The 23,478-nt window shown below is 40.1% G+C and overlaps 1 protein-coding gene across 3 annotated transcripts; it reads left to right on the top strand.

Annotated features, from left to right (window-relative positions):
- The first annotated feature begins 5,745 nt into the window (after positions 1–5,745).
- bco2a (beta-carotene oxygenase 2a) lies at positions 5,746–23,112 on the top strand. Of its 3 annotated transcripts, XM_077011862.1 has the most exons (13): positions 5,757–6,050; positions 6,961–7,053; positions 7,910–8,096; positions 12,764–12,975; positions 15,169–15,284; positions 16,203–16,305; positions 16,438–16,566; positions 16,994–17,154; positions 17,437–17,604; positions 17,894–18,031; positions 18,712–18,894; positions 20,617–20,727; positions 20,883–23,112. In XM_077011862.1, the coding sequence occupies exons 1-13, from the start codon at positions 6,008–6,010 to the stop codon at positions 20,997–20,999; spliced, it is 1,761 nt and encodes a 586-aa protein (XP_076867977.1). In that variant the 5' UTR covers positions 5,757–6,007; the 3' UTR covers positions 21,000–23,112. The 3 variants fall into 3 exon arrangements, with proteins under 3 accessions (XP_076867978.1, XP_076867979.1, XP_076867977.1); XM_077011863.1 differs by lacking the exons at positions 20,617–20,727; positions 20,883–23,112 and adding an exon at positions 19,230–19,430 and having other exon boundaries at positions 5,746–6,050; XM_077011864.1 differs by lacking the exons at positions 15,169–15,284; positions 16,203–16,305 and having other exon boundaries at positions 5,756–6,050.
- Positions 23,113–23,478: the final 366 nt, after the last annotated feature.

Genomic DNA, 23,478 nt, shown 5'->3' on the forward strand with positions numbered 1-23,478 from the left:
ACGTCACTACATGGTTTGTGGTCAAATCTAAAGCAAATACCTATTACTTTAATATGTATTAAATTATGAGGAGCTTTCAAATGTCGGCGTACAGTTATTGTTGCCTTCCATATTAATTATACCAAACCTTTACTTTGACCATTAAAATCGATATAATTCTCCAGAACAATAGGTGGCAGCACTGACACTCGTGTGAATGGAATGATGAGACTCGATTGCCATTTGAAAACAGAGCGCGTTTTAACGCTCTATGGTACTTAAAAAATAGCTAGTGAAAGATGCGCAGACTAGATACAATTATCAATTCAACCATCGTTAGAATATTAAATATTAATATCAATATAATTAAACATAATAAACCTCAAAGTTTGGATTGTTTGAAGGCTTTGCCGAGTAGAGGGGGATGGGGGAATCAATAGGTTTTCATTTTAATTAGTGTTTTCTGACCCAACCCAATGAATGATGAGCAATCTGGCTACTAGAAAATACAGTGGACTGAATGTGTTCACGTGCCACATTATGCCAGATAAATCTTACAAATTATGCTTTAATTAGTTACAGTAAGACATTAATGCAATTAGGAATAATGGCATAATTTCATGATCCACTCCATTAACACAAAGGTGCACTGTAGTTCCAGATTTAATATTAATACAGACTATTACCAGTTTATTAGTTTAGTGTTTATCAAATTTGCTAGTAATTCATTACAGTTTATCACTTGCCTGCATTATCATGTGCAGCTACTATGGCTCTACAAAGCTGCAAAATGAACAGCACTGGAGAGAGAAAAAATGCAGATCCGCTTCTTCCTCTCCACTCAGCTGTTCTTTACAAAAAAAACTATTAAAATACAAATCCCAACAATTTAATATACAAATATTATTATGTCTAATTTGATTTTACTATTGCTCCTTTCTTTTACTGCACTGACATTTCTTAATCACTCCCTGTTTGCACAGACACACTATGTTAACATGAAGCTGCACACCTCCCTTGATTTCTTTCTCTTGCACCAGTGAATGTAGAATGCCTGTGTGGGGTCATCGGTGGCCTCATGGGTCTGCAACAATGGTATAGGCATGCATGGATAACGGACTGTGTAAGCTACCATTGTTTAGGATGAGCGCACATTTTCCTCCAATAGAAAATTGATTATTCAAGTGATGGTCCAGTTTATAACCTCCACGGATGCTTGTTGCTGAAATGTTATTGCGAGTTTTGTGAATGAAAATTTTGAGATACGGGTATAATCTTTGTAATAAAATATATCATAAAGAGGAACAGCAGAGTACAAATAGAATTTTTAACAGTGTCTAGCAGTATTTTCACAATAACTTACATGCCCCAGTCATCACCCAGACAACCACGCATACCTTCACACCCCATTAACGAGTCTCAATCACTCCCAATATTCCAGTCACCCACTCATTAGTTCATTGTATGCAACTGTTTCTTGTTTTATTTTGAGTATTCCTGCAGGTCCCATCCAGCTTTGCTTCACATTAGCCTCCATGCTATTCTGAGAGTCAGTATCCTACCACTACCTTTCAAGCTTCCATTTGGTCATTTGTCCTATTTAAGCGCTTCTGTTGTTCATGCTTCCTTTTGTTTCTTTAATGAACCTGTGCCTGGATTAACTAAATACTCGTTAAACTATAATACTCAATCTTCATCCTAAATGTAATTCCACCTCTGTTTGTTTCAGTACCATACAGATTTGTATTGGATAGCCCCCTACTACCAGAAAATGTTTGGTTGTCTCATCCTGATAAAGTTGCAGTGATGCTGCATTGTATTAGTATAGTTCGTATCTGTATAGTACTGTACAGTCCCAAGTTAAACAGCCATAGAAGAACGTAAATAATGAAGCTTAGTACACCCCATGATCCATCACCTCAGTGCATAATTATTGTTCCCATCTATATACATCTAATGCTGACTGATCTAATGCTTATATTTGCCCTGAGCCATCATGAAGAATCATGTTAATATGTTGAATATGTATCTATGTCTCTCTTTCACTCTGCAGGCATACTGAATAGATGTTAGTGACATGTACAGCACGATCACACTCAGTGTTCTCACACTGTTTTTAGCCTGGCCCAGAATCATTTTATGCCTCAAATCTAACTGGAAACATGGCATATTGAGTAAAGCACCATGTGCTTTGTGTTTGTTCCCCTTGTCGGCACTGCCCATTGGTAACGTTCTTCGCTTCTGCGTTATCATTTCTGTACATTTAGGTGTACTCCATTATCCCGTCTCTCCTTTGCTCTTTATTGTTTATGTCTTACTGGTTATTGCTGCTCTATGCTTGTGCCTGTTTTCGTGGCATTCAGTGTTCACTACGTTTTCAAGTTTGTTCGTTGAGTTGTGTTTCCGCTTGTTAAAAGAGCTTAAAGCACCAGCGACTCGTGTACTTCACTACAATCCTGAATATATATATATATATATGATATGTATATATATATATATATATATATATATATATATATATATATATATATATATATATATATATATATGTATAACTTTTAAACTATTAAACTTTTGATACAAATATCACTGGAACTTTCATGCAAAGTGCACAAAACAGGTTTATCTGACCTGCCATGAATCTGGCCTGCCATCAGTCTGCACTTACATATTGCCAATTAGATCTGTTGGGCCAGTTAAAATCAGGTTTGCTGTACAGACAGGCAACTGTTATGTATGATTCATATGAGTTTTGCCTGGCCCGACACCTTAGAGGCATACAGCAAGCCTCTGAAATTGACCTTCTGAATCATGTGACCTGGGCGCAACAATATACAATATGCCATATTGCCAGTTAGATCTGAGGGTTAAAGTGATGTCAGGCCAGGCTAAAACCAGCTTTCTCTTACACAGAGTAACCTGTTATGTATGATGCATATGTGATTTGCCTGGCCCAGCGCCTTAAAGGTATACAGGAAGCCTCTGAAATCAACCTGAACAATTTCATGTGTGCACCACTGCATGTGTCACGTTTCCAGTTAGATTTGAGAGCTAAAATGTTACTGGGCCAGGCCAAAATAAGGTTTCTCGTACATAGAGTAACATGTTATTTATAAAACATTTGAGTTTTGCCTGACCCAAGACATTACAGGCATACAGCAGGCCTCTGAACTTGGCCCTCTGACCCATTTCACCTGTGCGCACCACTCCATGTGTCATGTCTCCAGTTGGATTTGAGGCATAAAATTATGCTAGACCAGGCCAAAACCTGGTTTCTCTTACATATAGTAAAGAGTTATGTATGATGCATATGTTATTTACCTGGCCCAATGCCTACAGCAAGCCTCTGAAATCCACCTTATGAACCATTTCACCTGTGCGCTTAAATAGTCAATATGCCATGTTTCCAGTTAGATTTGAGGCATAAAATGATTCTGGGCCAGGCTAAAAACAGGTTATTCATACATATAGGAACTAGTTGTGTATGATGCAATTGAGATTTGCCTGGCCCAAGACATTACAGGCATACAGCGGGCCTCTGAACTTGGCCCTCTGATCCATTTCACTTGTGTGCTTTACTCAATATGCCATGTTTCCAGTTAGATTTGAGGCATAAAATGATTCTGGGCCAGGCTAAAAACAGGTTCCTCATACATATAGGAACTAATCATGTATGATGCAATTGAGTTTTGCCTGGGCCAAGACATTACAGGCATACAGCAGGCCTCTGAACTTGAACCTGTGAACCATTTCACCTGTGTGCTTAACTACTCAATATGTCATGTTTCCAGTTAGATTTGAGGGCTAAAATGATTCTGGGCCAGGCCAAAAACAGGTTTCTCTTATGATGCATGTGTTATTTGTCTGGCCCGACGCCTTATAGGCATACAGCACACTTCTGAAATTGCCCCTCTGAACCAATTTAGTGTGCTCTCTGTGCGCTTAACTACTCAATATGCAGTGTTTCCAGTTAGATTTGAGGTATAAAATGATGTTGGATCAGGCTAAAATCAGCTTCCTCTCTTTGGGAGTGACCTGTTCTTCATGATGCATTTGTTATTTCTCTGGCCCACCATCAATAAGGCTTTCAATAATCCTCTGAAACTGCCCCTTTAAATGCGTTCACCTATCTGCCCACTGCTCAATATGCCATGTTGTGTGCTGGTATTTTTTCTTCCGATTATTTGTGTTCTAGAACAGCATTTCTGTGTTTTTAGTTTTCAAAGAATTCCATTCTCATTTTTGATTTAGTTCATTTTAAATAGACCACGTTTGGATTGTACTGTAACATTCATAGAGATCTTATATTCGCTAATGTTTTTTAAATCTAGAGAATTTTGCACTACGTTACGTTATACTGTGACACGGGAAAACAGGAAGTGTATAACATGTTGAAGTGATGCCTTACAGCATTCAGAGAGACGCTGTTAACCTGTTTGATTATTGTAATTTCACCGCTATACCCATTAAAGCGACGTGAACAAATGGAATATTGCTCCTATTTAAAATCTTGTAATAAATCTTGTAATAATAACGACCCTACTTAGTTTTGTGGTAAATTGTGAGAAGGTTTTTTGGTTTTGTGTGGAGATAGCCTCGGTGATGTGAGCGTATTATGTCGCGCGACTGATACTTCGTCACGAGACGTTCGCGCGGTGCACAGCGGACACAATACCGCGCGCACGCTGGAGCACTGCAGCGCTACAGGCTCGAGGCTGAAAACACCCAGACACAAGCAGGCAAACCGTGACATATAAGACCAGGACATGGGCTGAGTAGTCTAAAACCTACGGAGCCCTGGAGGGGTTACTAGGAAGAAAGCTACGGAGGCCCGGAGAAAGCAAAATCTGTACACACGTTTTATAAATCCGTGCGTACGGTTTAGTAATCCGTGCGTACGGTTTATAAATCCGTGCGTACGGTTTAGTAATCCGTGCATACGGTTTAGTAATCCGTACGTACGGTTTAGTAATCCGTACGTACGGTTTAGTAATCCGTACGTATGGTTTATAAATCCGTGCGTACGGATTTTGCTCTTCAAATTTTTTTTTCGCCAGTGACCCTTACGGGGCTCCGTAGGTAACTCATCGCATCGCAACGACACTTCTTGGCCTCCGTACATCAAGCGATCTTTATAGTTTCAACATTGTTTTTTTTTTTATTGATTTAGGCTAACCATCAAAATATGCTTGTGATTTGATTTGATGAACAGTTTAAAAGCATACACCTAATGTTACGCTTTTTTGTAATGTTCGCTTTTTTCACAATTTTAAGAAATTTACACAATGATAAAGGATCTTTATCATATAAGAATAGATGCTGTATATATATATATATATATATATAAATAAAACAAAGGAAAACACGCATTTATGTCCTTGCTGTGTAGTCCTATGATTAAGATTACAATATCTTCTAAATTTTCTAGACGTATTAAGGTTAATACAGTAGTAGTCCTGCTTCAAGATAACAGTACCAGTCATGAGTTTACATCAGGGAGTAGGACAATCACGCTCTAATATGAACTACAACCATATTTATACTTTTAATGTAATTTACTACTGATCTCAACATCCATTTGGGCTTTGGCCTGAAATAATACGCCCCATTATCTCTAAAGCAAACACGTTTCAGCTAAATGTCAGCGTATTTGCGTTAGTCCAACTTATGTTGTTTCTGAGTAGGCTACTTGTATTATCTTTTGATCACATACGGACACTAGTCTTACTCACTCTGTTTGACTTAACCTTAAGCTTTCCGTAGACTGCAAGCGCCGGTGACCTGCCAATGGTGTGCCATAGGGCATGTTTTCGTAACGTTTATGATCACTACTCTAAGACGGTTATCTCTAATCCTACGCCAAGATGTGTAGAGAAGTGGTATAGCCTACTGGTTGGACGTCCAGGCAATGAACCAGGAAGTGGACTGTACATGCGCATTTAGAAAGAAGGACAAATTGTTCGTACATAGTCCAGTGTAAACAACCTGGTATTTTCTTTTGCCATTGCAGTACACACGTTCATATAATATGTCAGCTTCAATTCTGAAATTTTTACACACGAACATGAAAGGTAGGCATTCCTGATTAATTATATAACTAACTGACGACTAAATGATTCCCTATAAATGCCCCACATTCCTGTATCGTTATGTACGTATAGCTTAAGATTTAACTAATGAAAGTTCAGCCTCCAAAACCGTAATTCCTAAGTAAATTAGGTATGTGCGTTAGTTATTAATGGGAATTACTTATATTCATATCAACTTATTTATTGTTGACTGATGATTGCAGCCACGTGATATACATATTGCCATGTACCTACATATACCTCATGCTATTAAAGTGAGCCCATTATATTCAAACAAACGTTTTAAATATAGAAAGCTAAAACTTTCTGGACAAAGCACACACTGGCTACGGTTCACTCCCCTTTGTGTAATTCTGGAGTTCTGCAGTAACTTTCTGGGGGGACCCAGTGTTTTCTCTCGTACCTAGGGAATATGGCTTCATATCAAAGAGAAGTTGTACATTTAGTGCTTCCTCTCTTCAGCAGAATACTTTGAACATAATTTCATAACATCTCTAATAGACACAATAGGTTCCAGTTAAGAGGATTTGTCCTCTGACTCTGGGGCTGACAGTTGCAGGGGGTGGGGGTGGGCTCCAGAAACACTGCAAGATCTGCTTAACTGTTATGTATGTACCACATATCCTCCTTCTTTCCCTGTTTCCTTAAACTTTGCACTTTGTCAGTGTTCTTTCAACGTCCTACCCTCTCACCCCCCAAATTCGTGATCTCCATGTTGCATAAGATCTACCTCTCTCCTGTTTTCCCTCTCCCTTTCCCCCTGTTGTCACTGGATGGTTTTATGTAATGTGACAAGTCTGCCATCCAGTCAGAGCTGATGCTGTGAAAAGGGTAGGGCCTTGCCTGTTCCCAATGTTTGCCGGACATGCACACTCTCTTGGCCTCTTCACAGCTCACCACGCGTGCCTCCTCATCTGGCGCCCTGCGCGAGCTCTCAGCAGCGTCTCACCTTGCGTCATGTCTCACGCCAAACCTCCGAGCCCAGGTGAGAATCAGGCCTGTCTTTATCCATCACGCTCCAAATATGCTCGAATTGTTTTATTGTTTTGTTAGTTTTAGCTATCATTCCTGATCATCCGATACAGGTCACCTGATACTAGTAGAATGTGTGTGCGCTTTTGTGTAAAGGAGAGGCTCTGTTTCCATGCCGATGTTTAGTCTTCGGTAACCAGAGATCATTAGCTGTTTTCTGTTGAGCTGGCACATGAGCACAATGATGAGGAGCTCACGTCTATTGACAGTGGACTAGTGACTAGTGACTAGTGGATTAGTTACTATTGCCGCAGAGAGAGAGAGATCAGAATGAACTCTGATTTAATTTTTTACTTATCATTGTTATATTGTCATGGTCATTGGACTTTTTTTCTATGAATGATAAAGATGTTTTGTTCCATTTTTCTTAGTAGCACATAGGGGTTAGAAGCACTTAAAGCAGTTTTCTGTCTGAATCATGAATACCTTTGAAAGTTTGTTTCATTCTGTGACATTTCTGTAGCCTGGTGCTACAGCCAGTCAAAATCACTAGACTATAACAATAGTGCTAGAACACTAGCATTATTACTAGAACAATAAATGATATTTTTTTCCTACTGAGATCAATAAAAGAAAGTACTGTTAATCAGTATATAAATGTTGTCCTTAAAAAGAGTTATCCTTTTTTACATTAATGCGTCAATGCAATAAATAGTTTTTCATGAGTCCCAAGGTAAAGAATAAATGTTGACAACTCCATTATTGTTTTTTTTTTTTTTTTTTTACTGTGCTTGCATATAAATGTATATAAAACAGATAAATGGTGTGATATCTATTAATGGATCATGTGGTGTTTGATTTTTTATTAGTTTCCATCAATAAGCAAAACACATGTGGCAAAGAAGTGTGGGGCCTTCAGTGCATTGAACCATTGGTGCGCAGCGTGGAGGAGAACCCGGAGCCTGTCCCCACCACCGTTAAAGGGACCATTCCTGCCTGGGTGCGGGGAAGTCTGTTACGGAACGGCCCTGGAAAGTTTGAGTTTGGAAACCAACAGTGAGTACAGAGCAAAGGAGATTGGAGCTAGGAGAAGTTCTGGTTCTGGTCACATTTGATTAGTCATGATGCAAAGCGATACAGAAAGTACCATTAACCAGTTTACTACAGAGATAATCAAGTTAAATTAATTATTAATTTGGCTTTTATCCAAAGTGAATTATAATGGAGAAAACATACAATAGAAATAAACCACCTATCAGTGGTGAGCAGTGCATAAATTAAGTATCCATTCTGGAGGACGTATGTGTGGGAGTGACATGTCCCACACCATCAGAGATGATGGACTATGGAAATCTGGATCTAAGATGCAAATTGGTGGGACTGTTCATAGCGCCCATAACCCTCCCAACAAATCAGGCAATGCAGATCTTATTCAGTCCCAGAAAAGAACTGAAGATCACCACTTGAGGTGATCACCACTGGAGGTGAGAATCCTGAAGGAAGGCCTGGTAAAAGGGGAGACACAGAAACAAGCCAATTCCAAGGGCTTAGCTCCCCCCTCTAGTGAGACCAGTGGACAAGTAACTGAATTCTCTGCAGGTTTAGCCCATGGGTGATACTGGCAGCAGGTGTTTGTGGCTAAAGAATCTCAGGAACCTACACAGTTCTTAATTAATTTTTATCCCCAGTCCCATAAATGCCATTGGTGGGAGAGAGTTTGTGAGAATTCTACTGGATGGAGCTTTCTGGGACTGGCCAAAGCACTGGGATAGCACGGCACCCATGGTATTGGAGAATAAGCACAGAGGTGAACACACTTTCGAAGCCTGAAAGGGCCTGAACTGGGTGGCAGTGTCAAATCAGGCACTGCCACCCAGTATCTGTTGTTGCTGTGCAGCAAGTCGGTGAGGGGTTGAGCAATCATACTCAAGGAGCAAATAAAATGCTGGCAAAAGTTGGCCACATGGTGACTGCTATGATCTAGTCCTCCTCCATATAAGTCCCATTATTTCCGATGTGGTATCCCAAGAACAGCAATGAAGATATATGAACTTCACATGTCTCCTGCAGTACAAATTGTTCTAGTCAGTCAATTTTATTTATATAGCTCTTTTCACAACATATGTTGCCACAAAGCATCCTTACAATGCATGGGTCCAGATCCCTAATGAGCAAGCCAGTGCGACATTGGCAAGGAAGAACTCCCTAGGCTGGGAACAGGAAGAGACCTTGGGAGGACAAAGACTCAAAGGGGAACCCATCCTCCATTGGGTGGCCCAAAGAGTAGTAGTCCATATTCATAGTTCTATATCTACAAACCAGATTCCAAAAAAGTTGGGACACTAAACAAATTGTGAATAAAAACTAAATGCAATGATGTGGAGATGGCAAATGTCAATATTTTATTTGTGATAGAACATAAATGACAGATCAAAAGTTTAATCTGTGTAAATGTAACATTTTAAAGGAAAAATATGTGGATTCAAAATTTCACAATGTCAACAAATCCCAAATATGTTGGGACAAGTAGCAATAAGTGTCTGAAAAAAGGAAATTGAGCGTATAACGAACAGATGGAAGACCAATTAACACGCCAGGGCAGTTTCTATGTGCCTTAATGGATTGTTTTCGGAGAAACATGTAAAATACAGGTTAGATATGTAATTGGTGAATGAAACATTTGTGTATATATAGTACATGTGCCAGTGATTAGCATGTGGCTCCAGCAGGCTTATATATAATAGCATAACTAAATGGAGGGTCCTGGAGGTGACCACAGTCATAAAGGCTCATTGAGCCATTGCTTTCCACCTAAATCGTCACAAACTAGACTGAATGCATGACGTAGCTGGATGACAGCGTCATCATCGCAGATTACTAGAAGACTCAATGACAGGGGCCCCCTGAGCTCTACACATTCATATGTAGTACATTAACTGAAGCCTTGATTAAATCGGTGAGTCTTAAGTCTAGATCTAAAGATTGGAACTGTGTCTGAATCTCATATTGAAGCTGGAAGACCATAACTGAGTTCCATAACTAAAGAAAGAAAGCACTGCCTCCGCCTGTAGTCTTGTTCATTTTCAAAACTAAGAGAAACCCTACATTTTGAGAGCACAGCAGCAGGGTAGGTTATAGTATGCAACAAGTTCCAATCAGATATTGGAGAACAAGACAATGTAGCACTTTGTAGGTCAAAAGAAGAATTTTAAAATCAAACAAGAATCTTTTTATTCTTTATTGTTAGGGGATAGATCACACCTCTGGGTGGAATAATGTTACTGAGGAGGTCTACATTGGTAGTTTGAATGGGTAGTCTGACTACTGAGTGTGAGAAGCAATACGGGTACTACTGATCGATGTCAGGTTTGTTCGTAGTGATTAATGGATTGTGCGTGCATATCCATGGCATACTTAGTGTAAGGGATATGAAATGAAGTGAAGGAGTAAGAGAGAGTTTCTGTGAGTGGTGTCCTGATGGAGAGTGTAGTCAGAATGGTGTGATGCTGGATGGTCCCCTGTGCCATGGGTCTGTGGATTGGCCCAGTTGCATTGGCTTGGTGAGTGACTAGCTCTGGAGAGGTGATCTTTACTGCCTGAGCATCTTGCATGACCTAGTACTTCTCATCAAGAAAACAGTCAAAGGCAGTCATAGGCTATTGACTACCACACCCACACTTTGAAGATCCTCCAAACAGGAGTCAGACTGCACGTTCATCTTAAGCCAATCCACAAACAGCAATCAGGACCTCCTTGTTCCATCTACAAAGACTATTGATAAAGAGTAGTCCACTGCAATCCTATTCCCTTTCTGCCAACAAAGGTGTTTCCCAAAATCCTTTGGGAACTACCCCAGAAACGTTCAGTATTCACAGATAAGGGACCTATGGCTTAGCTCAGCTTGTCAACCGACTCATGACAAAGGCCACTCATGCAAGATCTGACAGTCCCATTACCAAGGACATGTACATGAGAACCCCTATGACTAAATAAGGTGAATATGGAGATTTGCACTTACCAGTCCAGTCCAAGAAAAGAGATACACCAGCTGGTACACTCACTCACCTTTAGGAGGTTGGGTGGTACTATACATTTCCCAGGAGAGGAACTTGTGAAGAATAAAAGTCTGCATGTTATTGACTTGAAACTGTAAATGTATGGTAATGTCATATCAGTACCCATGGGTGATGGTGTTTGTGTGTGTGTGTATACATTAGACATGTCCAGAGAAGATCTTTAAAATTCTAGGTCCAGAGGGGTGTTGTTAGCGTTGTTGTGTGAAGGCACCCAGATGAGTACAGCAGGTGGTGTTGGGTCTTGTCATGTCTCTGTAAGGAGAGAGCTTCTGGCTAACAGACCTTGCATTGTACCAATGATTGCTAAAGACTTTAAGCTATAAGAGTCACACAAGAGTTGCTTGTGACTTGGCCGACTGACCACCAGACCGGTAAATACTTTGCTTGTATGCTCCATATCTATTTTAGAAATATATTTTATTTTGCACTACAAAACCCTGGAGATGCCTCTTCAACCACTTGACACCTGCACTCTGCACTGTCAGTCTTCCACAATCCATTATATTATTTGGGTGTAGCCAGTCGGTACAATGGAGAGCATGTAGGTGGAGAAGGAACCCTGCTAGTGGCTGAACTGGTAAATGCCTCAACCTATAGTGGATCTCATAGTCCTTCCTACTGCTGTCTACTGATGGCTCACTTCTGCAGGGCAATGGCCTCTCTTAAGACAGAATGAATCATGCACCTGTCTCTCTCAGTATTGTGTTCTGTATCATTTCTGTTAAACCAGAGATGATCACTCAAGTGAGAGTCGTGCCTAATGACTCTCTCGACTTGGAGTTGTCCAAAACTCGTGAACAATAAGAGTCAATCTGTTATCTAGGCGCTGTGTGTGGGTTATAGAAAAAAGTACTTTCTTTGTGTTCATTTTGCCATTATTGCCTACTTTTGTTTTGGAGATTTGGGATGCAACCCCTTTTCTTGTGACCTATTACAACATTGTATTAATTGTTCACTAGGGGGCTGTGGTGCACACATGCCCAGAGCGGTGGGCAGCCCTCGCCTGGCGCCCGGGGAGCAGTTGGGGTTAGGTGCCTTGCTAAAGGGCACATCAGTCATGGCCTCAGGCCTGGGAATCGAACCCACGACCCTCCGGTCACAAGACCGGTTCCCTACCACAGGACCATGACTGCCCCCATGGCAGCTTATATGCATATGGAAACTTAACTTAAGATGGAAGCTTCCTTTTTTATTGTCAACAGTATTGACGATAACAGACCAGACAGAAAATACGTAATACATGGAAGTGGCAGATAATGGGGCACAGTCAACAATAGGAGCTAACAAGGTAATAATCCCTAAGCTTATCCTGGTATTGACTGAGACTTGACTTAGACTCTAGGCAAAAGACTCGTCACTTGGACTCCAACCTAAAGACTCGTGGCTTGACTTGGACTTGTAATTTGCTACTTTTGAACATCTCTGTGTCAAACTACAGATGAAGCATGAGTCAATACAACCTGAAGTTGACTTTCTTTGTCTAACTCAGCATCTTCTTCAGAACACTGACAAAGGCATGGACGCTATAGGACAGTTCCTTCAGTGAAAATCAGAAGTTTCATTGGTTAAATTTACCTAATCAATTTTTTATTCTCTCTCTCTCTCTCTCTCTCTCTCTCTCTCTCTCTCTCTCTCTCTCTCTCTCAGCTTCAATCACTGGTTCGATGGGATGGCGCTAATGCACCGCTTTCAAATCACAAATGGTCATGTGACCTACAGTAGCCGATTCCTACGCAGTGACTCCTACAACAGTAACAGTGAAATGAATCGTATTGTGTCATCCGAGTTTGGCACTCTGGCACTTCCCGATCCTTGCAAGAACCTCTTCCAGCGTTTCCTGTCCCGCTTTGAGATGACGAGTGAGTATGGTGACCAAGACGTGCTAATTAAACATGCCTTTTTGCAAGGATGATCAGACTCCTTGACTAATTCATTCTATTTACCATGCTGATAGTTGCATTTATGCATTTACATTTAGCACTCTTATTCAGAGCGACTTTGCATCTGTTCACAGAATTCATCCTAGATAATAGCACAGATAGGCCAGAATTCAAGACACCCTTGAACCAGACTACTACAAAACTATAGGAATCAATGTCATTACCTAGTGTTTTGATTAAAACAGGCTCACTTAAACAATAGTTAAACACAAGTAACCATAGACAGATACATACAATTACATACTAAATTAGCTAGGGGATTACAGTAAATTAGCTAGGGGATTTAAATGGAAGTAAGCAGGCAATTCTCAAAAAATGTCTTGACAAAAATCAAATGCCCTGATATTTTTTGCTAAGCATTGAAGAAATTTGAAGATATTTTGTTGTTTTGATGTTCATAAAGAGATGTTCCAGATATGTTTTAGAGTTTGTTTATATATATATTTTTACATACATTTACATATATTTTAGAATATATTTTATATTTATATTTTACATATTTAATTTTTTTTACATATAATAAATACATTTTACATTGTTACAGTGTACAACCCACAGTTAAAAAGGGAATGATGTTAACATTTAATTTTACAATGTATTTTTCCTATAAAACTGAACCAAACTAAATGAAAGAAAAATGTAGGCTATAACAATAAAAATCTGTGGAGGGGGGAAATTTTCAATTATGAAATATATTTTAAGATTGTTCTATAAAATTCTCAGTTATGAAATTGTTAGAAAAATTAATTCACATAATTAATTTTCTGATTAAACCATGGTGAGACAAACACGTTACAAGGAAAACAGATTACATAATGTTACATAAACAAGTGATTGGAGAAGAACCATGTGGAATAGAGGGAGTGGGAGGACTCTCCAGCCATAACAAAGGCCCTTTACACATTACTGACCCAGAAAAAGAGAAAAGAAGAAGCACAACATACAAACCCCCCTCGTACAGCAGCCTTTTTTATTCGGACCAGAGAAGCCCTGTCTAGAAGCTAAGCAGGTATGAGACAAGACCCCAGCTGTAACCAGAAATGTGTTTTTAAGTATCCTTAAGCATATTTGACATAATTTTGTAATGCGAGTGATACATATGCTTCTTACAAAAAGAACATGGCACATGCCGTCCATGTGCAGACCAAGGTAGCTATTTCAGGGAGGGTTAAAGATGCCAGATGCCTTACATAAGCCTCACATGTAGAGACCATGGGTGAAGGCAACGTTTTTCCATATTTGCCTCTGAGAATCGGTCCCCTCTGCTTTTTCTGTGCCTTCAATATGCATCATTTTGTGATGCTTAGGTTATTTATTTAGTGTCCTAGAGGTTACCGAGGTAATGAAAAGATTATTGTCAAGCATGTTCAGGGTCTAAACAGTGAATTAAAATATTGAAGAATTAAAGATTTTGTATCCTTGTGCAATTGTTTGTGTAAAGGTCTCTGAAGGCCTCTATGCAAGGAACATAATTTCTTCACGAGGAACAGGATGATACAGGAAAACAAACTTATCTCAGGTCATTTTTTTCTAATGTATATAACGGTACCAAACAGGCATTGGTATTGAATGATGTATGATTTGGATGCAAGGGTGGAATATGGTCAATATTAAAAACAAATAGGCAGGAAGATTATCACTATTGAAAAGTGTATAAAAACTGAAGTCTCCTGAGCCCCTCTCTCAGAGAGTGCATCATATGTACGCCATAGCTCACCTGCAGTAAACATTGAGGACCAGCAATTTTCTTAAACTTATTCTTGAGTCTACATTTTTGTTCTTATTGAGATTTAATTATTACTTTACTAGATTATAGGGGAACTCTTGCATTGACAAGATATATCAACCATATTACCTTAGAAAGCAGTTTAAATAGGCTGCATTAGAGACCAGTTATACCTACCACATTTGGCAACTGCTGTTTTTGAGAGCAGCTTTATGTATTTCATGACTGGAACATTTTCATCTGTGCCTTAGTGCACGTCCTTTTATATATGCGAAGCTGTGTTTTTACCTATTGCCTTGTTTTACCAGCTGAGTTATCCACATGGTACAGTGTACAAGGCCCCAAAGCACAGATATGCTTATTGCCCTCTCTTCATCTTCTCACAGAGCCCACAGACAATGCTAATGTCAACTTTGTTAAATACAAGGGTGACTACTATGTCAGCACAGAGACTAACTTCATGCACAAAGTAGACCTAGAGACTCTGCAAACAAAAGAGAAGGTATGTTAAAAAATGTAAATCGACCTTTCATTCATTTAGTTCTTACCATTTTGACTTCTTACTGGAGGGGTGTCAAACTCAATTACACCGGGGGCCAAAACTCAAAGCACACTTTAGGTTGTGGGCCGAACTTCTTTAACTCTCTGCTCTCTGTAGCTTCTGGACTGCATTCAGGTTTTTCAGCTTGCCCTGACATTTTCCTCAAAGTGTCGTCTTAGATTAAATTCCTTAACTACAGCCACATTAGCTTCACAAATAAAACACACGGGTTTACCGGAAATGTCAATAAACAAAAGTGGCGAAGTGAAGAAGCTAGAGGCAGGGAAATTGCTCATTTTAGCCGTTTATTGAACCGACCATGAAAACAGCTCTTTTAAACAGAACAACAGCATCAGGAGGGCGAGGAAAATGCTTTAAAAATGCAGTGAAAACACACAGATTCAAACCCAGCCAGAAATCACCATAACAGAGACTGAGTTGGAAACCAGGAGCATTTTGGGCAACATGAATGCCCCACCCCCGAATTACCAACTGTAGCCTATGAACATGATGCCACAATATACTCAGCTGTTCTTTTTGTCTTTGTTAAGGGCTAGTCTTGAAGGTACAATAGTGTTGCAGACTACAGACATTTGACTTGAATTATGTCCCTGAGTCCCTGGGACTGAAATGTTCCCAGTATCATGAATGTATCATTCGGCAAGCCAGCTGTTCTGTTGCATTATGGGATGTGTAGTTCTCTGTGTAGCTTCATATCCCCGAGCCATTAATAACAATAATAATAGATCAATGTAAAATGATCTCGCGGGCCGGATATAATTGTATTACGGGCCGGATATGGCCCGCGGGCCTTGAGTTTGACACCTATGTCTTACTGAATAAACCAGCAATATCTCTCCACTAAACTGCTCATTAAAGGTGAACTGGAGCAACTTTGTTGCGGTTAATGGCGCAACTGCCCACCCCCATGTTGACCCAGATGGCACAGTCTACAATATGGGCAATTCATATGACAGGAAAGGTCAGATGCATACACACGCACATTGCCAGTCATGCATATACATACTGTCATACACATACTATCCAAGCAAGCACTATAGGTTTGTATTCCCACTTTGGGTAAAGAAGATTAAATAGACTGTGTGTTTGGCAGGCACCTCCTACAACATCATCCGTGTCCCTCCAGGGCAGGACAGCCCCAGTGACACGCTCCATGGGGCCAAGCTGCTGTGCTCCATCACCCCTGTTCACAAGAACAGGCCCTCCTACTACCACAGCTTTGGTACCCAAGTTACACCAGCTACTCACATTCACCTTCATATAGACACATAATTCTGAAGTACCAACAAAGCATTGGTCAGACCAACATTTTTCTAAAGTATGTATGGCTAGAAAACCCACAATTGTTACTCTGCTTGTATGAGCATCCACATTTCATTGGTAAATTAATCAATTTTGCAGTTTAAATTTAGACCATTTAGACATTAGACCATTCACTGAGTGATGGAACCTTTTGATTGTCTAATGCAGAGGTGCCCAAGTCTGTTCCTGGTGATCTACTGCAAGGTTTAGTTCCAACCGTAATCTATCAAGTTAGTCCTCTGCTATCTTCTTATGGTTGATTATGGTTGAATCTAAGAACTGCAGTGTGGTTGATCACCAGGACCAGATATGGACATCCCTGGTTTTAACGTCTTTGTGTCCCTCAGCCATGTCCAAGAACTACGTGGTTTTCATTGAGCAGTCTGTAAAGATGGACCTGTTTAAGATAATGACGTGTAAGATGCGGGGGAAAAACATAAGTGATGGCATCTACTGGGACCCCAACCAGGAGACCTTGTTCCACCTTGTGGACAAGCACACGGGCAAGGTGATAATGCTTGTTTCATATAGCAGGGTATATGGTTAGAGAACTGGGGTAGGGCCATGGTGGAACAGCTGAGCTCAACATTTAGGTTGTGATAAAAAACAAAAAAAATCCAATACATGTATGAAATGTCTGAGGCTTTGCATATCATGGTTTATTTGTGTTTTTCCCTGTTTTTCATATGAACTGTCTGCCTAGTGACACACCATAACTCTCACAACTCTCAAAGTGGTAACTGATTCAAAGGTGTAATTTGAACCTGCTACTGCCCTTGCTCTGCAATAGGTGAGTCCAGTGAAGTATCACACCAGGGCCCTGGCCACCTTCCACCAGATCAATGCCTTTGAGCAAGACGATTTCCTCATTGTGGACATGTGCTGCTCAGATGATGGCCAAGCCATCAACAACTACTCCATACAGAACCTGCGCAAGTCTGGAGAGGACCTAGACAAGGTTACTAATGTCTCCTCTTCCCTCTCGTGCATTCTTCTTTGCACCTCTCACACCATGTTTGTTACTCTCAGGACGATTTTGATTAGATTTACATTGCTAAATATACCAATTCTTTGACTCACAACTCTCATACAAAGCACAACAAACACTCAATGGAAATTTCTTTGATTTGTAGAGTGCCATCTTTATGGCCTGCTTGATAACTGGAGTGCTGTGATAATGACCATCCACTAATTTATTCTTTTCATATAGTTAAATTCCAGGTGTTTGGTTTGTTGTGTCTTTTCAGGTGTACAACAGCATGAGCAGCAATTTCCCTCGCCGCTTTGTCCTGCCTCTCAACATCACGAGCAAGACACCACAGGGCCAGAACCTCAATACCCGGTCCAACAGCTCTGCAACTGCAGTCTGCCTCAACAAACATGAGGTGTTGATGCTACACTTAAACTCTAGAACAGCCCCCAGGGAGGCTAACTGTTTTCTTATTAGGTTAATCTTGGTTTCATGGCCACAAAGAATGCCTGTACAAACACCTGTATGAATAATTGGTGGCGTTCTAATGTCTACATGCACTCGACCAAAATGGCACACCTTCACAAAGTTAGTTCTCTTGAGTGGTGATACTCAAGTGAGTAGAAGTGTGATGCCTCTAATAATTTACATAGGCGAGCCAAATCCGAAATGCTTGTTGAAATCCATGTTTTCTTAGTAAGTGCTCTATATATCCAAATGTATGTGCACAATCACTGAAAAGTGAATTTTTCATAATATGTCACCTTTAAGTAGGCAGGAGGGCAAGTCTATGTTGAAGAGTAAAATACGGGTTAAATATGGGTTACCCTGAAGCTGCTAAAGACTATCAGATGGCCCAGCTGGGCCCTTACAAATACAGTACATTTGAAATATTTTAGTGTTTCCTGGGGTTTTGGTAAGATTTGGTATATACTCTTCCCCAATTTATTATTAGTATTTTCTATTATCAATAAATATTATGGATTATGGATATAATTATTATTGTATATTTTATCCTTTAACATGCAATATGCTACCCTTGGAAAAGGGTATTTTATCTTGCTCACTGTTTTCTAATCCTACATTCCCTCAAAGGTGTTCTGTACATTTGAGGATCTCCATGGCGATGACCTGTTGGACTATGGTGGCATGGAGTTCCCCCAAATCCACTATGACAGGTGCAACACCAGACCGTACCGCTACTTCTATGGATGTGGTTTCCGCCACCTGGTGGGGGATTCGCTAATCAAGATGGACCTGGAGGGCAAGAAGCTCAAGGTGGGCTCGTGATCAGAACGGTTTTGAGGTTCTCCGAAGGGGCCGATGTAATGAACCAATATCTATTGAAATCAATATCTACAGTTGTGATCAAATTTATTCAACCCCCAATGCTGCGAAGGGTTTTATGGAATTCAGTGCACATTTGTAATTGTGTTCATAATGAAATCTTACAAGGACTTGTTAAAGAACTAAATGCAACTAAGATAGCATCAAATTTTTTTGTCATAAAGTATTAAATGGCCTTTTTGTGATTTCTTCATTGACACAATTATTCAACCCCTTTACGACTACCACTCCTAAGAACAGAGGTTCATTCCAGTGTTTTCCATCAGGTATTGAAAACATCTGTGGATGTCAACGAGCAGCAATCAAGCATGATAAGCACCAATTAGGCAGATTTAAAAGGACTGTGATACTCAGCTCCTTCTAGACATCTACTGGTGTGTTTCCAAGCATGGTGAAGGCAAGAGAATGGTCCCAGAAGACAAGAGAAGAGGTTATTGCTCTTCACAAGAATGGCAATGGATATAAAAAGATTGCGAAGTTGTTAAATATTCCAAGAGACACTATCGGAAGTATCATTCGCAAGTTCAAGTTAAAGGGCACAGTGGAAACGTTACCTGGTCGTGGCAGAAAGAAGATCCTGACCGCGACTGCTGTGCGCTACCTGAAGCGTAATGTGGAGAAAAATCCCCGCGTGACTGCTAAGGAACTGAAAAAAGACCTGTCAGATGTGGGCACTGAAGTTTCAGCTCAGACAATAAGGCGCGCACTGCATAACGAAGACCTCCATGCCAGAACGCCCAGACGCACCCCCTTGCTGACTCCAAAGAACAAGAAAAGTCGACTGCAGTATGCCAAAAGTCATGTGGACAAGCCACAAAGGTTTTGGAACAGTGTACTGTGGTCAGATGAAACTAAATTAGAACTGTTTGGGACAATGGACCAGCGCTATGTTTGGAGAAGGAAGAACCAGGCTTATGAACAAAAGAACACCTTGCCTACTGTGAAGCATGGCGGGGGGTCAATTATGCTTTGGGGCTGTTTTGCTTCTAATGGTACAGGAAAGCTTCAACGTGTGCAGGGTACCATGAATTCCCTTCAGTACCAGGAGATCTTGGAGGAAAATGTGATGGAGTCAGTCACAAACCTGCGGCTTGGGAGACGTTGGACCTTCCAACAGGACAATGATCCGAAGCACACATCCAAGTCCACTAGAGCATGGTTGAACATGAAAGGCTGGAACATTCTAGAGTGGCCATCGCAATCACCAGACTTAAATCCAATTGAGAACCTCTGGTGGGACCTAAAGAAGGCAGTTGCAGTGCGCAAGCCTAAGAATGTGACTGAACTGGAGGCTTTTGCCCATGAAGAATGGGCTAAGATACCCATAGGTCGCTGCAAGACACTTGTGTCAAGCTATGCTTCACGCTTGAAAGCTGTCATAACTGGAAAAGGATGTTGTACTAAGTACTAAAAAATAATGTCACTAGGGGGTTGAATAAAACTGATAATGATGTGAGCACAGTAAAGACATTTGTGGTTATTCCATCATAAATATTATGTTATGTTTGTCTAATTTATAAGTGCCTCTTTGATATAATTGTAAATAAGATGACTGAAATGATCAAAATCAATGTCAAACTGGCCAAAACACTTTATTTCAGTGGGGGTTGAATAAATTTGATCACAACTGTATATCTCTCGCTCCATTCACAGGTGTGGTGTCAACCAGGGTATTATCCCTCTGAGCCGATCTTTGTTCCCTCTCCTAACGCAGAAGAGGAGGATGATGGGATCATCCTCTCTGTTGTGCTGACGCCCACTCAGGTTGGATGCTGAAAAAAGTCTTTAAATTGAATATTTAAAAATTCCCAAATTGCACTTACGCGTTTGCAAACTTCCTAACAAACAGTCTACAGTTATTGGCTAGCACTATCGTGAATAGTATTTTTAAGGTCGTCATTGTCTTGCTCTGTGTTTAGGATAAGAGCACGTTCCTCTTGGTTCTGGATGCTAAGAACTTTGAGGAGCTAGGAAGAGCTGAAGTACCAGTCAACATTCCCTATGGGTTCCATGGAATCTTCAACTCGTCTACATAAAACTCTACCAATACCACTACAGTGAGCCATGGTGCCTTAACAATGATCTAAATGTGGTTTATTATACAGGGTTACGGATGTTCATATGGTGCCAGGAATGCATATGAGTGGATTAGGATTAAGATGAAGGTTTGAGTGTTATTTAGAGTTTACAGAAATAAGTAATCAGATGAAGATGGAGGAAAACCAATGTTACTTGGTTATTTTATGTTGTGCAATGTTATGATTTAACCAAATGCATCTTAAATACAGGAATAATAAAAAAGTGTCTATATGATATCTACTTTAGTTTATAGAAATATAATAATTATATATACATATACATAATAACATAATATGTATACATTTTTCATGCATCAAGGTGAATTTAAGATATAATATCTAAAACACAAATCTTAATTATATGGGGTTATAATCACTACTTACTATGTGTATATAGTAGTATTTCTTTATTATGATTCATGTTTACCACAGTATAATGCAGAGCAATAAGAGATAGGATGCAAACACTGAGAGGAGTCACATTAATTGAGGGAAATCCATAGTCATTGTCATACAGGTGCAAGGTTGAAGTCAGGCATAAAACAAAACCTGAATACCTGAGAAACCAAAGCACAGGACTCAAAATATGAAACAAGACCAAAAACATAAATCAAGAAAACTAGCAGGACTTGGAAAACAAATGAACCTAACACTGTAACGTAGAACCAATGTGCAAACATCTATCTTAAAATACAGACTAGTGACAAGTAATGGAAAAGGCTGATCTTAAATACATAATTACACAGGGGAGGGACAACAAAGCAAACAAGGGTGTGGTTGGGGGGGGGGCTAAGTTGAGACATGGAACCAAAATAATGAGAAAGCACATGGCTAGACGAGACCAATAGAACACATGCCATGGATGGGAACCATGATGCCAGAGGAGGACAACCCAGACCTCCATAATGTGTAGCTCCTAAAGCAGAAGATAAGGCTAGACCAGCCTGACCATGATTGAGACAAAAGACCCAGCAGGAGCAGGAACAGAAGCCAAGGCCTCAGACCCATGGTCCTTCCCACACAAGATGGAAATGCTCTCTCTAACATACCTCATGGCCTCCCGGTAACGATGTTTAGATGTCTTCCTAACATAGAATTAGCAACAAGCAAACTCTGGGCACTCACCTGGGTTCCAATTGTATGTTGAATCCAGCAGGGACTGTGATGGGCTACCTGGAAAGATGACTAGTCACATTTATTCCTACAGTCCCAGTTCTTTCTGGCTTGGCAGTGTTGGGATTGAGCTAACTTTGATGGCGTTGATGATGATGTAGCCAGAGTTTCATCCTAATGGAGCAACAAGAATGTTGTTGTCTAAAACGTTATTAGTTGGCTGGTCATTCTTTAATACTAAGCAATAAAAGGGAGGATGCAAATGCGGAGAAGAGTGATGTTTATTGAGGGCAAATAAATAATCATTGTTATAGGAGTGATCTGGGGACAAAGTCAGAGGAATTGGTCATAGAGACAAAATCTGAATGCATGATAACATAGTAGCTAAACATGAAACAAGCTAAACAAAAGAACACATCGGGAGCTGTTGCCGTAGAAACCACAACACCAGAGGTGGGCCAACCCCAGGCATACTAATCTGTGGACTTTTGAACGAACTTGGAAGATGCTCAAAATCAGAATGCCAAGGTATGATCAGAAGTCATTATTTAATTATGAATTAGCTGCCAGATGTTATGCTACTCACACTGCCATCTGCTGGCATTTCTGAATTTATGATTTATGAAATTATTTACCCTTTCTTGAGTAAATGTGAAAAGGCCTGGTGTTTATATATTTCTGCTTCTGGCAAGCTTTGTGACTTTGAATGAAGATTCAGTTATTTGAAGGTAATGAAAACATACCAGTCTATCAGCTTTAGCATTATTCAGAATGTTTCTATGCTTATCCACTAGGTGGCAGAAGGAACTCACAGCAGCCAAACTTGAGGACCACAGTGGTGGACTACCTTGGTGGATAAAAATGCAAACACATAAACTCTAGAGATTCCATATTCTACATACTCCAACAAACCTAATTAGCCTTTTCCCCTAATAAATAATGTATGTATTTATATTCACATGTGTGTGTGTCTGTGTGTGTAAATCTATGTATTCACTGCTCTGCTTTAGCGATGAGAGCTCTCAGATTTCTGCTAATCCCTGCACTTCAAACAGCATGTGGAGAGGCAAACTGAGATACATACATAAAGAGTCCCTGTGAACCTAGAAGACATTCTGCTCACACATACAAATGCCTGTGTGTGAGTATGTGTGTGAATATGTGTGAGATGTGAAGTTGTGAAGACCAAAACATTGGTCACTTGGTCACAAAGCACATTTTGTCATAAATGTTCTCTCTCTCAATACAGAGAAAGTATTATCAGTTTATTACAGCGTCACCCGGATCTGTGTAGATCCTCACAAACATCTAAACAACACACATG

This window comes from Brachyhypopomus gauderio, chromosome 7 (assembly GCF_052324685.1).
Source record: "Brachyhypopomus gauderio isolate BG-103 chromosome 7, BGAUD_0.2, whole genome shotgun sequence".
Classification (NCBI taxonomy): domain Eukaryota; kingdom Metazoa; phylum Chordata; class Actinopteri; order Gymnotiformes; family Hypopomidae; genus Brachyhypopomus; species Brachyhypopomus gauderio.